Genomic DNA, 23303 nt, shown 5'->3' with positions numbered 1-23303 from the left:
GTTACTGTTGATGCATTAAAAATCAGGCATACTACAGTGAAAGCTTCACTGTCAGCAACTTTTATTGACAAACGTTTCAACATTTTCCAGAAAGTGTACCTTGAGACAGACTAGCCTCAACAAAGAGGCATCCAGGGAATTTTATTTTTTCCCAATCCCAGAAGCCAAAACTGCAGAGCTAGAAAAGTTTGGGGGTAAGTTTGGAAGTCGAGAAACACATATGGCAAGGTTCGATTTTCTAGAAGCAAAAGAGACAGGTAATTTGGCCTAAGCAAGCATCTGTAAGACAGAGAGTATGACAGGGATTGCCCTGCCAGTTGCCAAATCTGCCCAGTGATTAGACTGTAGATGCCCCAGCTCTACCCACCACTGAGGCCATGAGCCCTTAAGCAAGAAATGCTCAAGCCTTACTCAAATTGGACCCATCCCTCTGACATTCTTCCTCTTGGAAGATCTACCCGTACACTGACCAAAATGTTGAAATGTGTAGATTTTGCATGCACGACATCACAAAACATTCAACTGTTCTCAAGGTTCTGCAACGCTTTTTTGGAATGTAGCAGAAATGTGACATGTGGTTATAAAGGTTTGCAACAGAAGGAACCTGAAAAGGAGGGTTCTAGAAGATAGTCTTATTTGACTAGCAGTGAAAAAAAAAAATGCATGAGGGGATTGTCCAACATGCATTTGGAAAATTAAACCCGTTACCCAATCTCCGTCACCCCTCCCACTTCCCTTTGAACAGAAGCCTTTTTCCTAAAAGCTCTCCTGATCCTAGCTTTTAGTACAGCAATTGATGTCATTTCTAGCTGATTATATGACCATTCACATCCTTTAAACTTTGAGGCTGATTTAAAATATCCCACTTCCTGTTTAGGAGGGGGAGGGGCTCAATTTACAAATAAATTTAAACTCGTTTTAAAAGAATGATCTACAGCAAAGCCTGATTAACTGGAATCTAGCTAACTGAAACTCTAAGGTATTTATACCTTTGCTTTCCTTCCACTAGTAAAAAGAGACCATTGAACAAAGGAGGGTGGGAAATCACATCAGGGACTTAAAATGGTTTTTCCTGAAGGGCAATCTAGGCAGTTTGTGTTCTGCCACTCAGTCGACATCCTGTGACTTCCACACCCAAGGGGACCAAAGAGTAAGAGTTGATCCTAGAGGAAAGGCTATCAGGTACATCAAGTAAAGCCATAACCAAGGAGAAATTCGGTCATGCTCACTACCCAAGACTCTAAGGCAAGAAAGTGTCTAGAAAATCTAACATATTCAACAATCACGCCTGAAACAAAATTTTCCTCCATGGCCCACTGTTAATTAAGAAAGTGGTGTGATTCACCAACATGACTCATTGCTACGCATTCCAGTTAGTCAGGACTTAGCTGTGTATTCTTTTCAGTGGCCACCTGCCCCCCAGGTGAGACTTCCACCTGTTTTATGATGAATTCCAACAGATGCAATTTCCCCATTCATCAACTGTGTGGAGAAAGCGTGGAGACAGGCCTTGCCCTGGGATGGATTCTAATGCTCAGATGAAATGATGGCCCCTACGAATTACACATAGCAGTTGGCACTAACTCCATATTGCACAAGAGACCCTAACTGAGCTTCAAAGCTTGACTGAAGTGTTCCCTATTGTGTGTAAATAATGCTTTAAAAACCATGTGTCACAACGCAGTGGCTGGTGGTGCCCTGGACTCTCTGAGGGCTTCGCCCTGTCTCGGCATGTTTCAAAGGACTATGGTAGATGTACGGCAGTTATGTGAGTCTATGTGCAGCATTGTGGGTGCAGTGATTCGCCTTCTTTCAGAAACGCAAACTTTCCCACCCCCTTGACTTTGCCAAAGATGGTATACCAGATATTTTACATAGCAGAAAACATCACAAAGTCCATGTAACTTCTTTTAATGTGAGGAGGAAGGGAATGGGGAGTTGGAAAAAAAACCCCAGATTCTAAGCTCTGTTGAATTAGTTTTTGGATCCTGTCCCACTGAGTGGGCCCATGGCTCTTTAGTGCAATAAATTCTGACGGCTCTGAGGGCTGTGGCATTATACACTAGATTGTGGTAGTTGCTGAAATTCCATTGGTACAGTTTTCCAACTTATTCCAGGGTTGCTTAGTCCCTGGAGCCAGTTTTAATAGATGGCTGTGATTCTCCAGTGCAAGAAAAAAAGTGGGGGGAGGGGTTAAGTTCTGCTGTCATATAAGAGAAAATAAGAAAATGGGACCAAAGGAAGTTCTCTTGTTTCTGGACTAAGAAGTATGTGGTTTCTACTATGCAAAGAACCTAAAAACATCTTTGATTGCCTTAAATTTTACAACACACCCACCAAAATATGCTGCACATGTTTCTATTGGGCACAACAGGTATGCCTGGATTTTAAGTTTCTCTCCAAGGCAGCTCAGTGAATCATGGCCCATGGAGACCACACCAGTTCCAGACCACACTCCCCTGCCACATCCCAGGATAGCTTGAAGTAGGAGTTTGTAATCATTCCCACCCTGCCCCCCAGCCTGACAAAGAAGCTATTGAACCTGCGTTTCAAATCCTCATGAAGGCTATTACTGTCCTGCTAGTGCCTTTTCCGAGAATGGTCAACTTCTGGAATAGTTTGGCTTAAATGAGAATGCTTCACTTTCTACTCATGCCTGTAGCTGGTGCATGAAGAAGACGTAGAGGGATTTCCTTTTCTGGTGCTAGATGGCTTGTTCTCTCTTCTATTTTCCTGCATTCATTTCACTATGCCTCTTTTACTTTTTGTCTCTGTGGACAAAGGTTTGTACATCGACTAGATGTATGGTGACTGTTTGGAAGTACCGATATATTAGCTAATTCAAATCACTCTAGAGGCAACTTGAAGACCACCACCCTTGGCCAACCACCAATCCTTTATGTCCTTCATGCAGAGTTGGAATAGTTAGTTCCATACATGCATTGGGGGAAAATTAAAACAGGGAATCTTTGCATGATGGTGTGTAAAAACTTGGTCGAGTATGTTTTTCTTGATGACAGTGTGTTGCTGTGGTGTGATGTACACACTCTACTTGGCAGTCTTGTTATGTGTCTGTCTGCCAGTATGTTTTTCTGTGTGTTTTGTGTCTCAAAATATAACCATGTCACCGAAATAGAACTGAATGTCCTCCAGCTACCTTAATTCTTGTCTTAAATCCAACTAAACTGCAAAAACAAACCAAAACAAGAACAACCTTTGGGCAAAAGTTGCAATCTAGACAATCGCAATTGGCTTGATTGGACGTGAAATGCTGAGTAGCTGAGGCATGGTGGTGGCCAACTGTTTGGGTCCAGATTATGATATATCGGTATTCCCTAATGCCTCGAATTAAAACCCATTTGCTTGGTTCGGTTCTTCGCTTAAAGAGGTGACCATTGTTGTGAGTTTGATGCTCCACCCCCTTGCCTTGTCACTCACCCTCTTTTTTGCATAGGCTTAAATCAAGTGATGCTTACAAAAAAGCCTGGGGCAATAATCAGGATGGAGTGGTGGCCAGCCAGCCTGCTCGTGTGGTGGACGAACGGGAGCAGATGGCCATCAGTGGTGGCTTCATTCGGAGGTGAGCTGCCCGCAGCCAGCCCTATAGCAGTTCTCCATTGTTAAGTAACAAATCACCCCAAGCTGAGTGGTTCTTGAAGCAACAGCCATTTTACTGGTTACTTATGAATGTGTATGTTGGCTGTGCAGTTCTTCCAAGAGCCCCTCCTGGGCTCCCTCGTTCCATGAAGATGGGTGCAGGATGATCCAAGATGGTCTCACTTACTCGTCTGGTGGTTGGCTAGGGCAAGGCAGCCTCCGCTTTTCTCCTGTGTTGTCCCTCCAGCAAAGAGGCCTGGTTTCTTACATGGTGGTGGCAGCATTCCCAGGAGACAGGCTCCAACATGCAAACATTTATCAGACAAAGCAAGTCACATGACCACATCCAGCATCAATGCGGCAGTAAACAGGTGTTTCGTTCCATAAATTGAATTGAACAGAACTTATGAAAGAGATTGTTTACAGGGGTGTGGGCAGGGTTAATAACAAGCAATGATAAAGCATTTGTGGACTAGCAATAGCAGGAAGAGTCCTAAAGGGACAGGAGCTGTTATCAGAACCTGACAGTAGTTACCACTGTGGGTGAGGGGCTCTAGAGAAATGCAGCTATTGCAAACCAGCAAGAAATGAGAAAGGGAAATAAATGCCCACATTCCTCTTTCCTCTTGCCCTCCAATATCTCACTGGCCATCTGCCAAAGCCTATTGGAAGCTGGAGGGTAAGAGAATCTGGGTGATGCAGTTGTAGAGAGGTCAGCATCTCTGGGCAGAGAGCAAAACAGGTGAGAGAATGGATCTGAGGGTACAAATAGAATATAACAAACATACCTGACTTACTTCCTTTGAGACCTGGAAGGAAAAGCCAACTTAAAGACCTATATAAAAATCTCAGATTACACAAATCTGCCGATCCAGAACTCAACTCTCAGACCAGAAAACAGAATAAATAATGACAAATATTTTTGTTGTTAAAAATAAAAGAAATAAAACTCCTATCCCTTTTTAAGGCTATATTAGGGCTCAGCAGTGACCAGGGTACCTAGTGACTAGAGTAGTGTACAGATAGTTGTACACCTATCTATTCCCAGGTCATTGTAACTGATGTTACCAATCAATAATCCAGATTCAAATGACAGATCACTGTCACTGAAACATAAGGTTTAGATATCTACATAAAGCCTCACAGATGACAACTCTGTTCTTGTTTCTATCTGTTCCCGGGGCAACCAGACCAGGGGTTCTCCATACTGGCTGCACATTAGAATGACCTGAGGCTATTTTTTAAAAACATTAGTACCTGAGGGGCATCTGGGTGGTTCATTTGGTTAAGTAGGTTAAGCATATGCCTTCAGCTCAGGTCATGATCCCAGAGTCCTGGGACTGAACCTTGCATTGGTCTCCATGCTCAGTGGAAAGCCTGCTTCTCCCTCTGCCTCTGCTCCTCTCCACCACTTGTTTTCTCTCTCTCTATCTCTCTCTCTCTCTCTCTCTCTCTCTCCTCTCTCCCTCTTTTAAATAAGTAAGTAAAGTCTTTTTTAAGAAAAAATCAGTACCTGAGCCTAATCTATACCAACAGATTCAAAATCTCTAGAAGTTAGACTCAGGCATCTCTGGTTTTTAAAGCTTCTCAAGTAATTCTAATATACTATCAGTATTGTGAATCATGGAGCCAGAAGTATGCCTTACCTGTTGATGATCATTTAAATAAGCTTCTTTTCTATGTAAGAAAAGTAGGAAGTTCCCCCTTTAATTTCCCCTGCCCTGGGCTGCCTTAAAAACCTTGGTGGGCCAGTCTATACTGGGAGTTACCATGGGGGATGAGTTTTAACCCCATCGGACATCTTTAGCATCACCATCTGCAGTGGGAAAATGTTAATTAGTCAGAACATTCTAGAATGAGTACTTACCATTTACAATAAAGAGTTACTACCTTCTTAACTCTTAAGCTATGAAAAAAATGACAAGGTGGTAAGGCACTTTGAGAGTCAACTCCTTCCTTCCCAAACTGAAACAATATTTTATCACAACTTTTTCCCCTGAAATCACCCATTCAGAATGCCACCAACCCCCCCTCCCCCTATTGCATTGAAATCTGAGCAAATAGAAATCTTGAATAAGTAGCTCCCTTTGGAGTTCTTGGGAGCAAGCAGGATTAAGGGCAGATTGTAATTATCATTACTCTTCCCATGTATTTGGGTCCCAAATGGGGAAGAAGATGAGCAGAGAAATTCTCTGACTTAACACAAAAGCCTTTCTTTCTCAATTTAACTTTTGGAGACTTTGGTTGACATTTCAGAAAGAAAAATATAATTTCTAACTAATTCCATCTTCGTTCTCTGACCGGCAATCCTCTCAACAAAAGGATTTTATTCTTTTTTTTTTTTTTTTAAGATTGTATTTATTCATGAGAGACACAGAAAGAGAGAGACAGAGACACAAGCAGAGGGAGAAGCAGGCTCCTCACAGGGAGCCTGATGCGGAATTCAATCCTCGGACTGGGATCATGCCCTGAGCCAAAGGCAGATGCTCAACTGCTGAGCCACCCAGGCATCCCAAAAGGATTTTATTCTTAAAAATGAAAATTGGGATAAACATATGAAGGGAGGAAATGATGTGCTGGTGGAAATGAGATAAGTAGATAATCTAATATGCCTTCCTTAAAAATTGAAATTCAAGGGGTTCAAAAATGAAATTTAGAAAATATTTTTTAGGGGTGCCTGGGTGGCTCAGTTGGTTAGTTTGACTCTTCATCTCAGGTTAGGTCTTGATCTCAGGGTTGTGAGTTTAAGCCCGGTGTTGGGCTCCATGCTGGGTGTGGAGCCCAATCAATGAATCAATCAATCAAATTATTTTCTGTTGTATGAGAGCTAAAATGTTCTTATATTGAACAGAGATTAAAAGTAGATGGGATTGATACCTAAAGGTCTACAGATTTTCCCTGAGCTTTGGGTCCTTGGTATTTGAGTTTTTTTCTCAATTTCTATCTTATAAAAATTGCATTTTGACTCCCAGGGTAACAAATGATGCCCGAGAAAATGAAATGGATGAAAACCTGGAGCAGGTGAGCGGTATCATTGGAAACCTTCGTCACATGGCCCTGGATATGGGCAATGAGATTGATACACAGAACCGCCAGATCGACAGGATCATGGAGAAGGTGAGCTTGTGGCAGTCAGCGAGCTTCCATTGTTCATTACTTCTGAAATACCACTGAGGAAAGATGAAGGGCATAAGCCCCTCAAACTGTGTTTTGTATTCAGGCACACGGGATAGATAGAAATTTCCCTCTTCATTTCCCAAAAGTTCACCAACATAAGTAAATAAGAGGGTAGAATTTAATCTATCAGATATTCCTCAGAGGCACCTCTATTTCGGGTATTGTGCTAGGCACCAAAGGACATGAAGATGAGAAAGACATTATCCCCACTGCTAAGAAACTCACAGCCTATGGGGAGCAGTGAGCCTCCAGATGAATTTACTACCACACAAAATATAATTTGCTGAGAGTGCCACACATAAAATGCTAAGTAGGGTTAGATGAGGAAAGATCTAAGTGATAGGAAAGGGATAGAAAAAGATTTTCCTTAAGTGATAGGAAAATCTCCCAAAAAGTCAAATTGAGTCTCAAAGTTTGGTTAGGAGCTTGTCAAGAGATGATGTAGGAATAGAATCAGGAAATAGGGGAAAGAACACTTATTTTAGTTTAACCAGAAGATGAATATGAGCTTTGATTTATAAATGCCAAAGCTTTAATAATAGTTCAAAAAGGCCCAGATTCCATTTCCAGTTCAACAGTTCACATGTCCAGATCTCAAAATAGAAAGCATAATCTGATGAAGTTGAGTTCACACAAGGACACCAGATGTGGCTCTAAGACTGAACCCCCTGGTGTCAACAAGAAGCATAAAGAAAAATGAAGAGAATAGAATGGGAAGGGAATGGTTTTAGGGGCTTGAGATTGGAAGGAACAGAAAGAAACACCAGATACCTTTTATAAGAAGATTTGGGGCACCAAAACCTGATATTCCACCCTACACAAACCTGAAATACTGTCTATGATCTTGTATTCTGCTCCCTTCCCAATCAGTAGAGTCCTGAATATTGCTTATAATCTCATAAGATGTCAAAATGCCAACAGGAAGAAATAGATACATTACAGGCTTAATGGTAATGGTGCATCTGTAACCAATGGTTACATTGGTTATTTACTGGGAAATGCTGAATTTTTCAAGCTGAAACCCTGAGTTTCTTTTGAACGATTCATTCCACTTTGGTGAGCAGAGAAGGATGCTTTGAAAATAAGGCTAAATACTGAGTTTCTTGGTACTCAGACATCCTCCGATGACTTGAAAAAGGAAGGAGTAGACATCAAGGGAACGCTTGGCCCTGTTGCGCTCTATGTGCTTCATATTAAAAATATCTCATCACGTAATATTTTCCCTGATCAATGTTGAGTTACACAGATGTCACTATTGGCTGGCAAAAAGCTTGTGCTTTGCTTACTTTTACAAGTCATGACACTCTTACCATTGTTAAGAGCCTTTGATATGCCAAGGCTTTTAAAGCTGCACAAATCAATAGATTTTAGAATAATATTGAGAGTTTCAAAAAGCGCTGGAGCTGACACAAACTGACCTAACCCGTTATGGCCCAGAAGAATGAACTAAAAAATAATTGCCGAACCACCTTCCATCAGGAAAATTATTTGAAAAAACAAGAAGTACTCATTTTCTGTCAATGGACCCAATTTACTCACAGATGTGGGGAGATAATGTATCTCTAACTCAATTAGAGTTCCAGAAGGAGTACCTTTACTAAGAGAAGGGTCAAATCTTTATTGATAGAGTTGGACTTCCAGCAAGAAAAAGAGTTCCTGGAAAGGCAAGTGGCATCTTAATTCTACCACTTTGCATTTCTAGTTCCCTTCTCTAGGGAAAACCTTTCATTTTGGGCCCAATTTACTACAAGGGCAAAGACATGCAGCTATGAATTATAATTGGAAGTCAGGCAAGTGGATGGGAAATAACCGTTATGGTTTGTATCATTCTCTAAGTGCTGGATTGTTTAAGAAGTGAGAGAGGGGTCTATTTGCCTTCGAATAACTAGCCTTTGTCTTACCCTCCAAATCACAATCTGAACATGACTCGATAGAGTCTATTTCAACCCAGTATCGCTGCAAATGATACATGTTATATAAACTACACATTTTTAAATAGATTTCTACCCTCTCACGTAAGTTCTCACTTCTGCTAATAGGAAACAGAATACAAAGATCTCTTGCATATCTAAGAGTAAATTAAACTCACACTCTAAGAATAAGAATCTTGGGGCACCTGGATAGCTCAGTTGTTCGAAGTCTAACTCTTGGTTTTAGCTCAGGTCATGATCTCAGGGTCATGGGATGGAGCCCCCTCTCTGGCATATGAACAGAATGAACACAAAGGCATTCTCCAAATACCACAGAGACATCTAAAAGGAGATTACCTCAGGATTCTTCCTAAAAGATGCTATTTCTGTTATATAATAAAGATGTAGTACCTTTTGCATAAGGTATATAGGTTTGAATTTTGATACGCTTCAGAGAAAATTTAGGTGGAAATCACAGATCTTCAGTGAATGTAGGTCTGTTCTGGATCCTTTGACAATGTCCAAAGATTAACCTCTATTTCAAAATTTCTCCTTCTACAACCAGATGAAGGCTCACCAGTGCATTCTTAATGCAAGAGTTTCCAGAATGCTTGCCTCCAGAAATGCCATCCATTTTTAAATTAATGATTTTCCTCATTTGAGCTTTTCTTAGTATTTAGTCTGGAAAAATAGCATCATTTAATCTGCAGAAACATTTCACATTGGTCTGAGCTTATAATGCTCTTTGCACCAAAATGTCATTATTTCTAATAGGATTTGTAGCTAAAGGGGGAAGATTTAAGAGCCAAGTAAAATTGGAGAGAATACCTGTTTTCCAAATCAGGAACCTAAGGTCCAAAATATGAGTCTATAGATCAAAACAATCAAGGAAAATTAATGCCCTATGTTAACTTGTTTTCAAAGTCAACTTTTGATTATCCAAACAGATGGTAGGAAATCGTTGACAGATAATTCAGAATTTTGAATAATCTAGCAATATTTCTATTTTAACTTGGCAAATTTCTAGTTGAATATAAATAACTTTAAATATGCTTGGAATTCACAATTAAACTAAATAAAGAAGATCCAATTCTGTGGAGATTGGAAAGCACCAAGCACCATAGTAAATGCAAAATCAGTAATCACTGAACAAATACTGGTTGATAGAAAAGCAATTCAGTTTCCCTACACTGCCTCTCAGTTTTGTGTTCCACTTTCCAGGCTGGAGAGGGACAGACACCATTACCAATCGTGATAGGACAAAACAATAGCCTGAACAGTATCTTCATCTTTGCCTCTGCTTGCTCACTCATACCTTTTTCAGTGGTATTGGGAATAGATAGTTCATTTTCTGGGGTTTAAAAGTCTGTCCTGGTAGCAACTCTTGGTTTCATGCTGCATATATAGCAAAAGGTAACTGAAGCAGTGAGATCAGTCAAGGTACAGAATTATGGTAAAGTGCTCTTGTGCAAACAAGCCAATGATAAGGGGCACCTGGCTAGCTCAGTGAGTAGAGCACATGGCTGTTGATCTTGGGATCATGAGTTCAAGCCCCATATTGGGTGTGGAGCCTACTTAAAAAAAATACAAGCCAATTGTCAAACTCATAGGAGTGAGTCTTCAGAAATGGGGCTAAAAGTTACTAAACATCCTGAAAACAAGTCAAGTTTTCACCCAATAACAATAATTGCAAGATAGAATATATTGAGCACTTAATCTTTGCAAAAAATTATTCAAAGCACATTATATGTACAAACTCATTTCATTTTCACAGCAGACCTAAGTACTACAACAATGATTAACATAGTGATTACTAGTGTGGACTCTAGCTCCAGGCTGCCTGGTTTCCTCATTTGGAAAAAGGAATTAATAATAGTATATACTTCATAGTTATATCAATCTTGATGTCAAGGTTGAATGAACAGGATATAGACACTCATGCTTGTTAGCAGGATTCTTTTTTGCCCCAGCTTATAGACAAGAAAGCTGAGGCCCCAAGATTAAGTAAGTGGCCTGAAGTGACTCTGCTAATAAGTTAGCCATGATCTGAACCCAGCTGTTTAAGTGGTGCTAATTCAACTCAATCCTGCAGATGTGAATGCCATCCATAGACATCACTGGGTGCTATTCCAATAGAGAAAGATAAATGAGGTAACCCTGTCCTCAAAAGGGTGCTCTCCGGTAAGGTAAGACAGTCATGGGAACCAAGCTTCTATGATCATGTCCAAGTAGAGCCACAAGCAATTATTCTGGGATGACAAAAGAAGAAAGGGTCAATTCTGACAGGAGAAGTTTCAAGATGCCTTCCCTCAAGAAGGGGGCAATTGAAGAGACCCAGAAGAAAGAATGGAATGTCAAAAGGCAACCTAAATTCTGTTTTCTTTTTCCTTTTTTCTAGGCTGATTCCAACAAAACCAGAATTGATGAGGCCAACCAACGTGCAACAAAGATGCTGGGGAGTGGTTAAATGTGCCCACCTGTGTTCTCTTCCAAATGCTGTTGGGCAAGATAGCACCTTCATGCTTTTCTCATCGTATTACCTAGTAGGTCTGCACACATACACATATCAGTCCACCCCCATTGTGAATGTTGTCTTGTGTCGTTCATCAGCTTCCCCAAAATATTATGTGTCTTTTGTTCTTTCCGAGTCTCTTTCTTTCCAAAGGTTGTATATAGTAGTCATTTAGTGGCTCTGACTCCCTACATAAGATGTCTTGGATTTATTTTTCCTTTTCTCTCCTCAGTGGTGTTTGCTGAATGACAACAATTTAGGAATGCTCAGTGTGCTGTTGATTCTTTCAATACACAGTATTGTTCTTGTAAAACTGTGACATTCCACAGAGCTACTGTCACTATACTTTCTTTGGGTGTCAGGCTCTGAAACTCTCAAAATTTGCTGTCCTTGGTTCCTCATGGCTGTCATCTGTCTTTATGATTTCATAATTAGACAATGTGGAATTACATTACAGGCATTGCACTAAAAGTGATGTGATTTATGCATTTATGCATGAGAACTAAATAGATTTTTAGATTCCTACGTAAACAAAATCTTTCCATGACAGTAGCATACTGATGAGAAAACACACACACACAACAGCAGAAACAACAAAACAACAACAAAGCATGCTCAGTATTGAGACACTGTCAAGATTAAGTTATACCAGCAAAACTGAAGTAGTTTCACTTTCTTTCTGTCAATATATAGACTTATTAATCATAATCATCCTTTTTTTAAAAAAATGAATTTTAAAAAAGATGGATTTGACACACTCACCATTTAATCATTTCCAGCAAAATATACGTTTGGCTGAACTATGTCAAATGAATGTAATATAGGATTTATTTGCTGCTTTTGAAGGCTATGTTTTGGAGAAAGCAATCTTGCTGTGAAACAGTGTGGAGATGTAAATTTTATAAGGCTGACTCTTATTAATCACCATATCCCCCTGTGGTTTGTTATCAGTACAATTCTCTGTTGCTTAATCTAGAGCTATGCACACCAAATTGCTGAGATATTTAGTAGCTGATAAAGAAATCTTTAAAAAATAATATAAATGAATGAAATATAGATAAACTGTGAGATAAATATCATTACAGCATGTAATATTAAATTCCTCCTGTCTCCTCTGTCGGTTTGTGAAGTGATTGACATTTTGTAGCTAGTTTAAAAATTATTAAAAATTATAGATCCCAGATGTCTGCTTTAATTTCTTCATGGACTCCATCTGACTTTGCACTCACGTGAGAAGAGGAAGCCTGGCCACTCCATCCCATTGCTTCTCAGAAGCCAGTCTGTGTGCTGAGAACATTGTGTGGAAAAAACAAAGATATCCCTTTTAGACACGATTCCTCCAGCAGGTGACACTTCACTTGATTTTTATCATCTGTTTCAGAAATATTTGTGTGTGGATTCAGTGTTAGCTACGGGAGAAAATAGAGTTTCCAGAAGATGGAAAAACATCTATGGAAAAAAAAATCTTTGGTACTCAGACTTGATCCTACATAGATTTAGGTATATCAGGTATCAATCAACTCTTCCTTCCTCTCCCCAGTCCAATCCCACCACCAAAAGTGAACCCTCCACAACCATACCACTGCTACCTCCACTTTTTAAAAATTTTTTATTAGCTTTATTGATTTACTATACAATCCATCCATTTAAAGTATATAATTCAGTAGTTTTTAGTATATTCAGAGTTGTACAATCTAACTTTAGAATATGTCTATCACCCCAAAAAGAAACCCCATTCTATTAGCAGTCACTCCCATCCCACTTCCACCACTAATTTATGTCTGTCTCTATAGACTTGCCTATTTGTGCATTTCATAAAATGGAATTATACAAAATGTGGTGGCCTTTGTGTCTAGCTTCTTTTACATAAGCATAATGTTTTCAAAGTTGATCCATGTTGTAGCATGTAACAACTTCATTCCCTTTTGTGGCCAAATAACGTCCATTGTGTGGATACTACATTTTGTTTATCCATTCATCCATTGATGGACATTTGGATTGTTTCCAGTTTTTGGCTATTATGAGTTATGCTGCTATGAATATTCATGTACAAGTTTTTGTGCAGACATTTTTCAATTCTTTTGATATCACCATTTTTTACCATTATTGCCTCTGTCACTACTAAAGCCAACACTTCCACCACCATCATCTCCATCAACACCTGTATCAGCCCTACCTCCACCACTGCCACTACTGCCTTGATTACCACCACCTTCTCTCCACTTGCTCTGCAACCTCTCCTTTATCTTACCTAATACCTTCAGAGTCTCCATCTTTATCATTGCCATCTCCTCAGCCATGGTATCACCTGCCACCACCACCATCTTTACCAACATCACCATCACCTCCGTCACCTCCACCTCCTCCTCTGCCTCTCTCTTCTACCCCATAATAGTGATACAGATGAATTTGTCCTAGTTGCCTTGACTGGCCACCAAATAATTTCACCCTTGAAAGTAGTTCTCAAGGTTTTCTAAGAGAAGTTAAGTAGTGGAAACAATGATGACAAACTCATCATTCTCAGTAAATGTTTGCAGTTATTCACCGTCTTCCCAAGCCTCAAAACAAGTTCTGGACATTCCCAGATGCTCAACAACTATACCACACATTTCTATTTGAAAGTTAAGGTAGTAGAGTGGTTGCTAGAAGAAGGAGAAAGTGGATAAATATTCTGCATATGCCAAAACTGCTAAGGGGTCAATACATGGGTCATATTAGAAAATTCTGTCCTAAATTCCATCTCCTCTCAGTCAGGTGTATTTCCACATTGTTTGAGTAATAAAACCCCATACTGGAATTTTGCTTTAAGGTTTATCATATGATTCATTCTGAAACATATTTCCTTGGATAATTGAGTTTCTCCAGCCTCAACTCTTATGCAGTCAGTTCCTTTTGGCTAAAGGACATATTCTCTAGAGATGAATCAGCTTTGGGTAGGAACCAACTCAGGAAATACATTAGAAATACAATGATTGGGGCAAGGCCATATCTTCTGCCTCCCTCATCCATGGTCTTTCTATAAACAACCAGGAGGTAAAAGGGGGCCCCGGATCCTAAGGGCCTGCCTGCATTTCTAGTTTCAGATTTCCTTCTTTGACATCCTCCCTCAGCATCTCCTTTGACCAACTTTCCCATTCTTTTTTTTTTTTTTTTAAGATTTTATTTATTCATAAGAGACACAGAGAGAGAGAGAGAGAAAGAGAGAGACAGAGATACAAGCAAAGGGAGAAGCAGGCTCCATGCAGGGAACCCAATGTGGGACTCGATGCCAGGTCCCCAGGATCAGGCCCTGGGCTGAAGGCAGCGCTAAACTGCTGAGCCACCCGGGCTGCGTTCGATCTTTGTGTCACTGATTGGCCAGCCAATTGATGACCACACTTGAAATTAGGAAAAAAGAAACAAGATTCATACTTGATGATCATCTGCATGCCAGGTACTGGGCTAAGTACCTTATTTATGTTGACTCAAATAAACCTCCTAAAAAATGCTTCAAAATGGGGATTATTAGCCCATTTTGTGGAAGAAGAAATTAAGAGTTTATTTGAACAAGACCTCTCAGCTACTAAGTGATATAGGTAGGATTCAAACCAGATGTGTACTTCCAAAGCTATAAGGAAGCCTGGAAGATAAATCCAGGATTGTACCTCTCTCAATTCAACTAGCCAGGAAACTCCATGAGATATTTTGCTTCACAAAGAACAGCAAAGACAAATGTACTGGATTTATTAGCCAAAAGTCTTGGTAAACACCTTTGATTCATTTGTTCATTCATTGATGAAATATTTATTGAGCTTCTATGCCAGGCCCTGTTCTGAGTACTGGGAGTACATGTGGCAAGGGGAGGGAAAGAGGCAGCAGAGGGAACAGGGAAAATGGTCAGTGTTCATTGAATTTGTATTCAAGCTGGGGATGATAGGTAATCTATCAATAAGTCAAACATGAAGTATATCAGATTCTACATGTCACACAGAAACGTAACCAGTGAAGGGGAAAAAGAGTTCAGAAGGTGGAGACGGTATTATTTTAAGACAGAATCATTGGAGGAAGACCTCACAGATAAATGAAGTTTAAGTAGAAAATTCTTCAAGATTTGGAGTAACCAAAATGATATGTCCAGGGTGAACTCATTTGAGAAGCAGTGGTTGGGAATGAAGAAACAAATGTACAAACTATATCTTTTCATTTAGTAATACTGGATTTCCTCCTCTGTAACTCAGTAAACACTGATTTTAACTATTTCCCACACTGTCCAGAAGAAACCTGAAAAACCCTTGGCTCAGAGAGGAAGGAGGCAAGTACAGAGGATGAAACAAACAGTGTACAAGGAATGAACATCAAGTCAAATTGTCTTAAGAGAGGAGAAAGTGTTGACTTCAAGCTCCAAGATTTAGGAATTCTCACTCTAAAAAAAAAAAAAAAAAAAAAAGGAATTCTCACTCTGAGTGTTCTTCATACAATCATTGACATACTAGTTTACCTTCAAGCAAGTTAGTCATGTATCTCAATTTCTCCATCTAGGATTTGGAAACCCAAATCTATCTCCTAGAATGCAGGACACTTTGGGAAACAAAGAAAAGTAAACCATTAACAAGTCAGTTAATGGGGCAGCCCTGGTGGCTTAGTGGTTTAGTGCTGCCTTTAGCCTGGGGTGTGATCCTGGGGACCTGGGATCGAGTCCCACGTTGGGCTCCCTGCATGGGGCCTGCTTCTCCCTCTGCCTGTGTCTCTGTATCTCTCATTAATAAATAAATAAAATCTTTAAAGAAAAAAAAAATCAGTTAACTCCAATGCCCACAGCTATTTCCAGGATGAGTTGCCAAAGCATCCAGGTATCTAACTATTCCAGAATCCCAATCCCAGATGGGGTACCACCAGCTGATGTCCCCCCCCTCCGCCATCATTTCACCATCCTTAGCTCCTCCAGCATCTTGCCATAACACAGCCTCAAGACTACTCTGTTCAGAGGACTTCCTGCCTTAAGCTCATGATCCTCTTTCCACAAGCAACTCAGAAAAATGTGGCCCATAATCCTTCTACTAAACACTGCTAATGCCCTGCTCATATCCTCTGAGCATTTATCCCTACTCACAAAAGGCTGTTTGCAGTGAAGAACACTGAAATTCTCTACTTTGGGAGAAAGAACTCCAGAACTGCTCATGTTTTAATGCCCTGGGAAGCAGTCCTTAACCAAAGGTGGATGGGCATTGGTGAGTAGATGCCCAGTTTCCTTGGCCTCAGTTTGGGGTAGCCCCGAGCTATGTGTTCTACATTGTCTGTCAGAGTTCCCCTAACAGAATCAATCTCCAGTTTCTCACATACCTTGCCTGGTAATTATCACTATTTATTGGCTGTCTTTTCTTCTCTCTTTCCCACCTCACTATTTGTATTTCCTGGAATCTCTTCTCAAATAAACTACTTAACCTGAAATTCTTGTCTCAGGGTCTGCTTCTGGGGAAGCCCTGCCCCAGACAATACATTCTAATGAGATACATGCCAGCTTCTGAGCAACACCCGCCCCCGCCAAAAAAAAAAAAAAAAAATGCTGTTGTAGAAAAATGTGCTCTAAAATTTTCACCATTGAAATTCAACTAGTCTTTCTGATTTCTATCCAAAGGTCATGAAAGTCAATAGCATTAATACTGCTTTTGTCATTGGTCATGTCCTAAATGAGGTGGACCCTCTACAGTCCTAATATTATATATTGTTTTCACTGCTGTCAATACTATTAGTGATAATCAGGCAAACTAGACAAAAGATCCAAACAGTATGGTGGAGGCTGTGAACCCTCTATAATAGTTTTCTTACTGCTTTGTAACCAACTGCCCCTAAAATATGGTGACTTAAAACAATAAATATTTATTTAGCTTGCAGTTCTGCTGTTTGGCATTTTGAGCCAGGTTTAGCTGAGAGTTCTTCTGGTCTTGGCTAGGTTCCTCACATGACTATAGTCAACTACAGGTCAGCTGGGCAGCTTAGCCTCTGAGAGTTGGCCAGCTATTATTCTCTATAGGGTATCGTCCAGGAGGTTGACCAGGACTTTTTCTCATGGCAAAGTCAGAAAGAGTGGAAGCATGCAAAGCCTCTCCTAGGCTCACTGCTTCTCCCTTAGTCTAAAGGCCAAAACAGGAGACAGGACCAGTTCAAATTCAAGACATAAGGAAATACACTCCACTTCTTATTGGGAAAAGTTTCAAAGTCATATTGTAAAGAGAAGGGTGAGTAATATGGCTATCTTTACTATCAATCTACCACACCCTCAAAGAGGCCTGTGCAGTTCTCCTTCTTTCCTCTGTGTCTTTAGAATCTCATGGAAAATGGGGTGCCTGGGTGGTGCAGTCAGTTAAGCATCCGACTATTGGTTTCCTCTATAAAGTCATGCTCTCAGGTTTGTGAGATCAAGCCCCCACATCAGGCTCTGCTCTCTTTCTCTATCTAAAATAAATAAATCTTTAACAAAAAGAATCTCATGGAAATGAAAGGTTAGGGCAAACCCTCCATGTATCTTAGAGTAGATTCATGCTTAATACTCTCCCCTTTGGTAATATTTAAAAGAATAAGTGTAGGGCTCAATGGGCCAGCAGCCCAAGGGAGGATTTTGAAAACAGCAGAATGATTGTAGGACTGAGGATTGCTGACAGGATTGGCAGCCTGATAAGACTGACCTTAATCCTGAAATAGAAAAACTAATCCCTCCTATTCAAAGCAATAGGGTTTCAGCAGCATCATTAACCCCCAAACAACAGAACTTGAAAAAACAATTTCAAAATGTTCAAAATAGGACTGGATCCTCAACCAGCACTTCACATATACCCTCATTCTAGAAACTTCTGTGTTTTTTCCTTACCATCTTTTATTTGTTGCTATTCTGTGGGAATTTACACTGAAATTTCTTGGGGGAGAGGGCTTTCTTTTCTTTTTCTTTCCTCTCAATCTTTTCTGTTCAAAAATATACTGTTCTCTTTGCTAAGAGGATAAAAAAGACTGATTACTCAGGGATGAAAAAGAAATTATGTGTGTCAGAGACAGCTTAAGTATACACAAGATGTATCCTGGGTGTCTGGAGGAGTAGGGGTGTGGGAGGTGACTGCTGTCTTCCGAAGCACCGTCTTAATTCTTTAAAGGAACTGTGACAACCTCCAGTTTGGGAAAGATGAGGCAAGTGCTAATGGTGTGTGTTTTTAAACTTTCAGACGCTGTGTAGATAGAAAGCCCTAGAGACCTAAACCCATATTCTCATCTGTTATTAAAGGCAAAAATCCAAACTAGGCCAAGTAGATTCTCGAGGGGCTAGAGCTTCTATACCTCTCCACTAAAAATCCAGTGTTTTCCACACCAATTGATTTGACCATGACAATGGCCCATTTCAATTTCTGTCTGATGAACTTTCATGTATACACACGAAATGCAAATAACGTGTTAAGCTCTAAGAAAAATGGGCAGTTCTGTAGTCAAGATCTACCAACTATCTCAACATAACTTTATTTCAGAAGAATCATTTCAAACAAAGGGGAATCACTGAAGTGCTTTGCAAGTGCTTTCCCTACCCTTCAGGGGGCTAAATTATGGGGTGTTTACCAGCTGGTTCCTCAGAAAACAAAGCCTGAGACAGTGGCTGAAATCTAAGTAGTTAATCTGGGAGTGTGACTCCCAGGAGCAGGAGTGCTGGAGGAGGGAGAGCTAACGCAAGAATGCACAATAGAGTTAGTCAACCCTATAGACACTTGGGTGTTTAGTTCCCATGAGGCAGCTGAGAAATCTCATGAAATGCACATCAGGACCATCTTCCTGGGGCAAGAAAGCGAGATTTACCCAGCTGCTTCCATCTCCCTTTGGTCAAGTACAGTCACAGGACAGAGCCTTCACTCCCCTGTACTTCTGGGTTGTGCATGTGCCTGTCAAGGGGTTCTTCTCAAGGATGTCCTGCCCTAGAGGAGGAAGGAAGTTCTAGGGCAGAAGTGAGAGGTTTGGGCTGAGGTATGCACTGTCAGTTCATACTTGAATGAGACTGGTTGAAGTCTGCACAAAACTAATTGCCACTGCTGTGACTGGCATAAGAGACAGGTACAAGAGAATCTGAAGGTATGTTTAAGAAATGTCTGACATAAAAAAAAAAGAAAAAAGAAAAAAGAAAAAGAAATGTCTGACATGCACTGCATACAGTTGTGCAGGTTGCATACTGCTAAACCTTAGGGGGCGTCATTCACCTCATAACAACAGCTCCCCACTTCCCTGCTCCATATATAGGGTTTCAACTGAGATATTGTTTGAAAGAGCTTCCAGTGGAAAAAAAAAAATACAAAAACAAAACAAAAAAATAAATAAATAAAACCTTGAAAAGCCACTATTCCAAAATAATTTGGAGGACAAATGGAAAAGGCAAACTGTAGAATAGAATAAATGGCAAAAATAAAGTTCTAAATATTGGCCGTACAGCCAAGGCTTCAGATGAAAGCAGAAAAGTAATAAGGAATGCTTGTCTTTGTTTTCTGTTGAAGTTGTCATCTTGAATCCTGAAGACTCAGAGGCAGAGGGCCAGGAAGTTCAGCATGAGGAGGAAAAAAATGAAAAGAGACACCAAAGAAGATAACGTTGAACAATTCCTGGCACAGTGATAACAAGAAGATGGGGGCGGGAGTGACATAACCAGTTAAAAGGGAACAAGAAAGAAATATAAAAAGGAACTCTTAAATAGAAATAGTGGCTGAAAGACTGGAGGACATGGGGCCAGTCAAGGACTTAGTTCCCCGTTGCCACTTCCAGGCTATTTCTCTTTCATCTTCTTGAAATAACCCCGTTTGTGTTCCTGGGCCCTCCTCTCTACTCTCAGGGCCAGCGTCAAGGTGACCTTGATTATAAGTTTCTCCAGCTTGAAGCTGCTCTCGTTCAAGCTTCAGTCTCAACTCATCCAACATTTCTCTAAGCTCATTCTTTGACCAAAATATCTCACACCTCTCTTCTCTCATGTTCTTACATCTCTGCCTGTGTGCTTCAAACTCATCTAAACTTCTAGTTTCTTCTTCTAAGCTATCTATCAATAAGTCCAGCTTCCAATGTCAGCAAGAGCCCCAGGGCACAACTCCTTCCACTTTCATGTCAAATGAAATGAAAATGTTACAATTTTCTGCCCTTCAACCTTGGACTACAAGGTAGTCCAATGTAGGACCAATGTAGTCCTCTGCCTGATTACCTCCCATGCCTGGGTTTCTTGGGAACGTAGATTACTTGGATTGATGCCAATAAAAACGTGTGGTCCCGTTGAAATTCTCATGCCCAGCACGTGGCAGGTCAATTGGTACTACTTTGGAAAACCATTTGGCAGTATCCACAAAAGCTAAGTGTGTACATACACTACAATTTAGCAATGATAAATATCTAAATATAAATATAAATAAATACTCTAAGTATAAATAAATAAATAAATAAATACTCTAAGTATCTACTTAACAGAAATGTGTACATTTGTTCATCAAAAGTCACATGTATACAGGAATGTTCCTAGTGGGAGTATTCATAGCCCAAAACTAGAATTTACCTCAATGCCCATTAACAATAGAATGGAGAAATCTCTTGTGGTTGTTTACTCATATAGTACATACAGCAATGAGAATGAGCAAACTACAACCACATGCTAAAGCAACATCCATAAGCCTTACCAATATAACATAGAATGAAAGAAACCAAATACGAGGAACATATTATTTGATTCTATGTATATAAAATTCAAGAACAGGATAAATTAATCCATAGTGTTCAAAGTCAGGATAGGGTTACCCTTGGCGTAAAGGGTTAGTAAGTTAACCAGGAAACAAGGGAAGTTTCTGGGGCATTAGTAATGTCCTGTTTCTTTGTATGGGTACTGATTACATGAGTGTGTTCAGTTTGCAAAAATCACTGAACTATGTAAAATGATATGTTAAATGATATGGTATAACTATGGGATATATGTTTTACCCCAACAAGAAGTTTTGGAAAGGTTGTAAAAACAACAAGATATAGTTCCTAACTTCATCCAGCTCTCCGTCCAGCTGCAGGTGTCTTTCAGATATAAAGGAACCCTCTTTGCCCCATCCTTTTACCTCCCTCTCTCTTAGCATGACTTCATTTGATATTTTTAAGGGAAAACTGCAGTTGTCAGCAGGAGCATAGTTTATACAATTCCATCCCAATGTGAAAAATGCTTCCTGGAGTAGTGCAGCTTGGCAATCTACAATTATCAGGCACAAATTACTTGAGTTTCCTGTCCCTCCAGTTTCAAGATTGTCCCTCTCCTCCTCTGTTGTACCGTCTTCCCATGTCAGTCAGGCTCCTAGAGGGACTATTAATAATCAGGACTATGTATGAAGGTGTGGGCAGCTTTAGGGAAACCAGGAGTGAGAGTGCCATCCCCTGGGACTAGCAACAGTGAGGGGCCCGTTTCATCCATAGTTCCAAAGACATGAGCCTGGAAAGGGTGGCTGGATAACAGAGAGGATGGCCTGGCTGAAGCTGTGGCCTTACCTGGAGAGATGGAGTTAATTTATGGCAACCTGGCAGAAGGAAGCTGGGGATACACACCACAGTTTCCTTCCCCTCCCACCTTCTAATCTCTGGCCTTTCTGAGGCTCCCCATGTGCTGAACCCCACCAGGAACCAGGGATAGAGAGGAGGTGAAGTTCACACAAGTTGGCCTGCAGGCAGCTCTTTCTGCCTGTGCACGGGTCCTTTCTGCCTGTTTGCTAGCTTGCTTTTTTTTTTTTTTCTTTTAAAGATTTCATTCATTGAAGAAAAAAATTTCATTCATTGATTCATAAGAGACAGAAAGAGAGAGAGGCAGAGACACAGGCAGAGGGAGAAATAGGCTCCATGCAGGGAGCCCGACGTGGGCTTGATCCCGGACCCCAGGATAATGACCTGAGCCAAAGGCAGACACTCCACTGCTGAGCCACCCAGGTGCCCTGTCCCTGTGCTTTAATAAAACCATTTTTTGTACCAAAAAACCCCCACAAAACACAAGTTGGCCCACCAGATCCAGACAGGGTGGAGAAGGGAAGGGTATTGGTTTGGAGGGGTGAATGATGGCATCAGGCATCTCCTTCACACTTCCTCCCAGGAGTATGGAGGATGTTGTGGCTGCAGGGCACAGTCTCCTTCACAGTAGTGCAGACAAAAGGAGGGGAAAGGGGCTCATGTGATGAAGTACAGGACTGGAATTGGAATTAAAAAGTCAAGGAAAGGGACTCTCATGTGTGTCTCATGAATAAATAAATAAAATCTTTAAAAAAAAAAAACAACAAAGTCAAGGAGAGGGGTACCTGGGTAGTTCAGTCGGTTAAGCGCCTGCCTTCGGCTCAGGTCATGATCTCAGGGTCCTGGGATTGAGCCCCAAGTCTGTTTCTCCCTGCTCACACCCCTGTAGCGTGTGTGCTCTCTTTCTCTGTCTCAGGTAAAATAATCTTTAAAAAAAAAAAAAAAAGTCAAGGAGAATACAAGACTCCTCTCTTCCTTGTGTTTGTTTTTAAGATTTTATTTTTTCATGAGAGACACACAGAGAGAGGGGGCAGGGAGGCAGGCAGAGACAGAGGCAGAGGGAGAAGCAGGCTCCATGCAGGGAGCCAGACGTGGGACTCGATCCCAGGTCTCCAGGATCAAGCCCTGGGCCGAAGGCAGGCACTAAACCGCTGAGCCACCCAGGGATCCCCATTTCCTCATGTTTATGAGCCCCATGGTAACTCCACTTCTGTCGCTTTTTACCCTTTTGTTAGCTCACTGCTTTTTGAGATTTATTCATTTTAGAGAGAGGTGAGAGAGACGTGGGGGAGGGACAGAGAGAAAGAGAGAGACAAACAGACTCCCCAGAGTGGGACTCACTCTCACGACCTCACGATCATGACCTGAGCTGAAATAGAGAGTCAGACACTTAACCAACTGAGCCACCCAAGCACTCCCAGCTCACTGCTTTTGTGCTCTCGTAATGTTGATACCATGTTTTCTCCACCCCTCCATCCATCCCAGCCTTTCAGCTTCTGCTCTCATTGTTTACTTCTTCCCACTCCAGATGTTTTTTAGTCTAATTCCCAAAAAAGGAAATCCACTTAGCTCCTCCCCAAGGTTCACAACAGCAACATCTG

At 40.8% G+C, this 23303-nt stretch overlaps 1 protein-coding gene across 3 annotated transcripts in view; it reads left to right on the top strand.

The window, feature by feature from the left end:
* Window positions 1-12377, top strand: part of SNAP25 (synaptosome associated protein 25) — a 78805-nt gene extending 66428 nt beyond the window's left edge. For all 3 annotated transcript variants that reach the window (XM_025469311.3, XM_025469312.3, XM_035705385.2), the window contains exons 6-8: window positions 3455-3580; window positions 6570-6714; window positions 11083-12377. In XM_025469311.3, coding sequence (XP_025325096.1) covers window positions 3455-3580; window positions 6570-6714; window positions 11083-11151 — 340 coding nt within the window. In that variant the 3' untranslated portion in view covers window positions 11152-12377. The remainder of the gene's footprint in view (window positions 1-3454; window positions 3581-6569; window positions 6715-11082) is intronic.
* The last annotated feature ends 10926 nt before the right edge of the window (window positions 12378-23303 follow it).

This window comes from Canis lupus, chromosome 24, assembly GCF_003254725.2.
Source record: "Canis lupus dingo isolate Sandy chromosome 24, ASM325472v2, whole genome shotgun sequence".
NCBI lineage: Eukaryota > Metazoa > Chordata > Mammalia > Carnivora > Canidae > Canis > Canis lupus.
The sequence above is the reverse complement of the archived record's forward strand: the minus strand, read 5'-3'. Positions and strand labels throughout refer to the sequence as shown.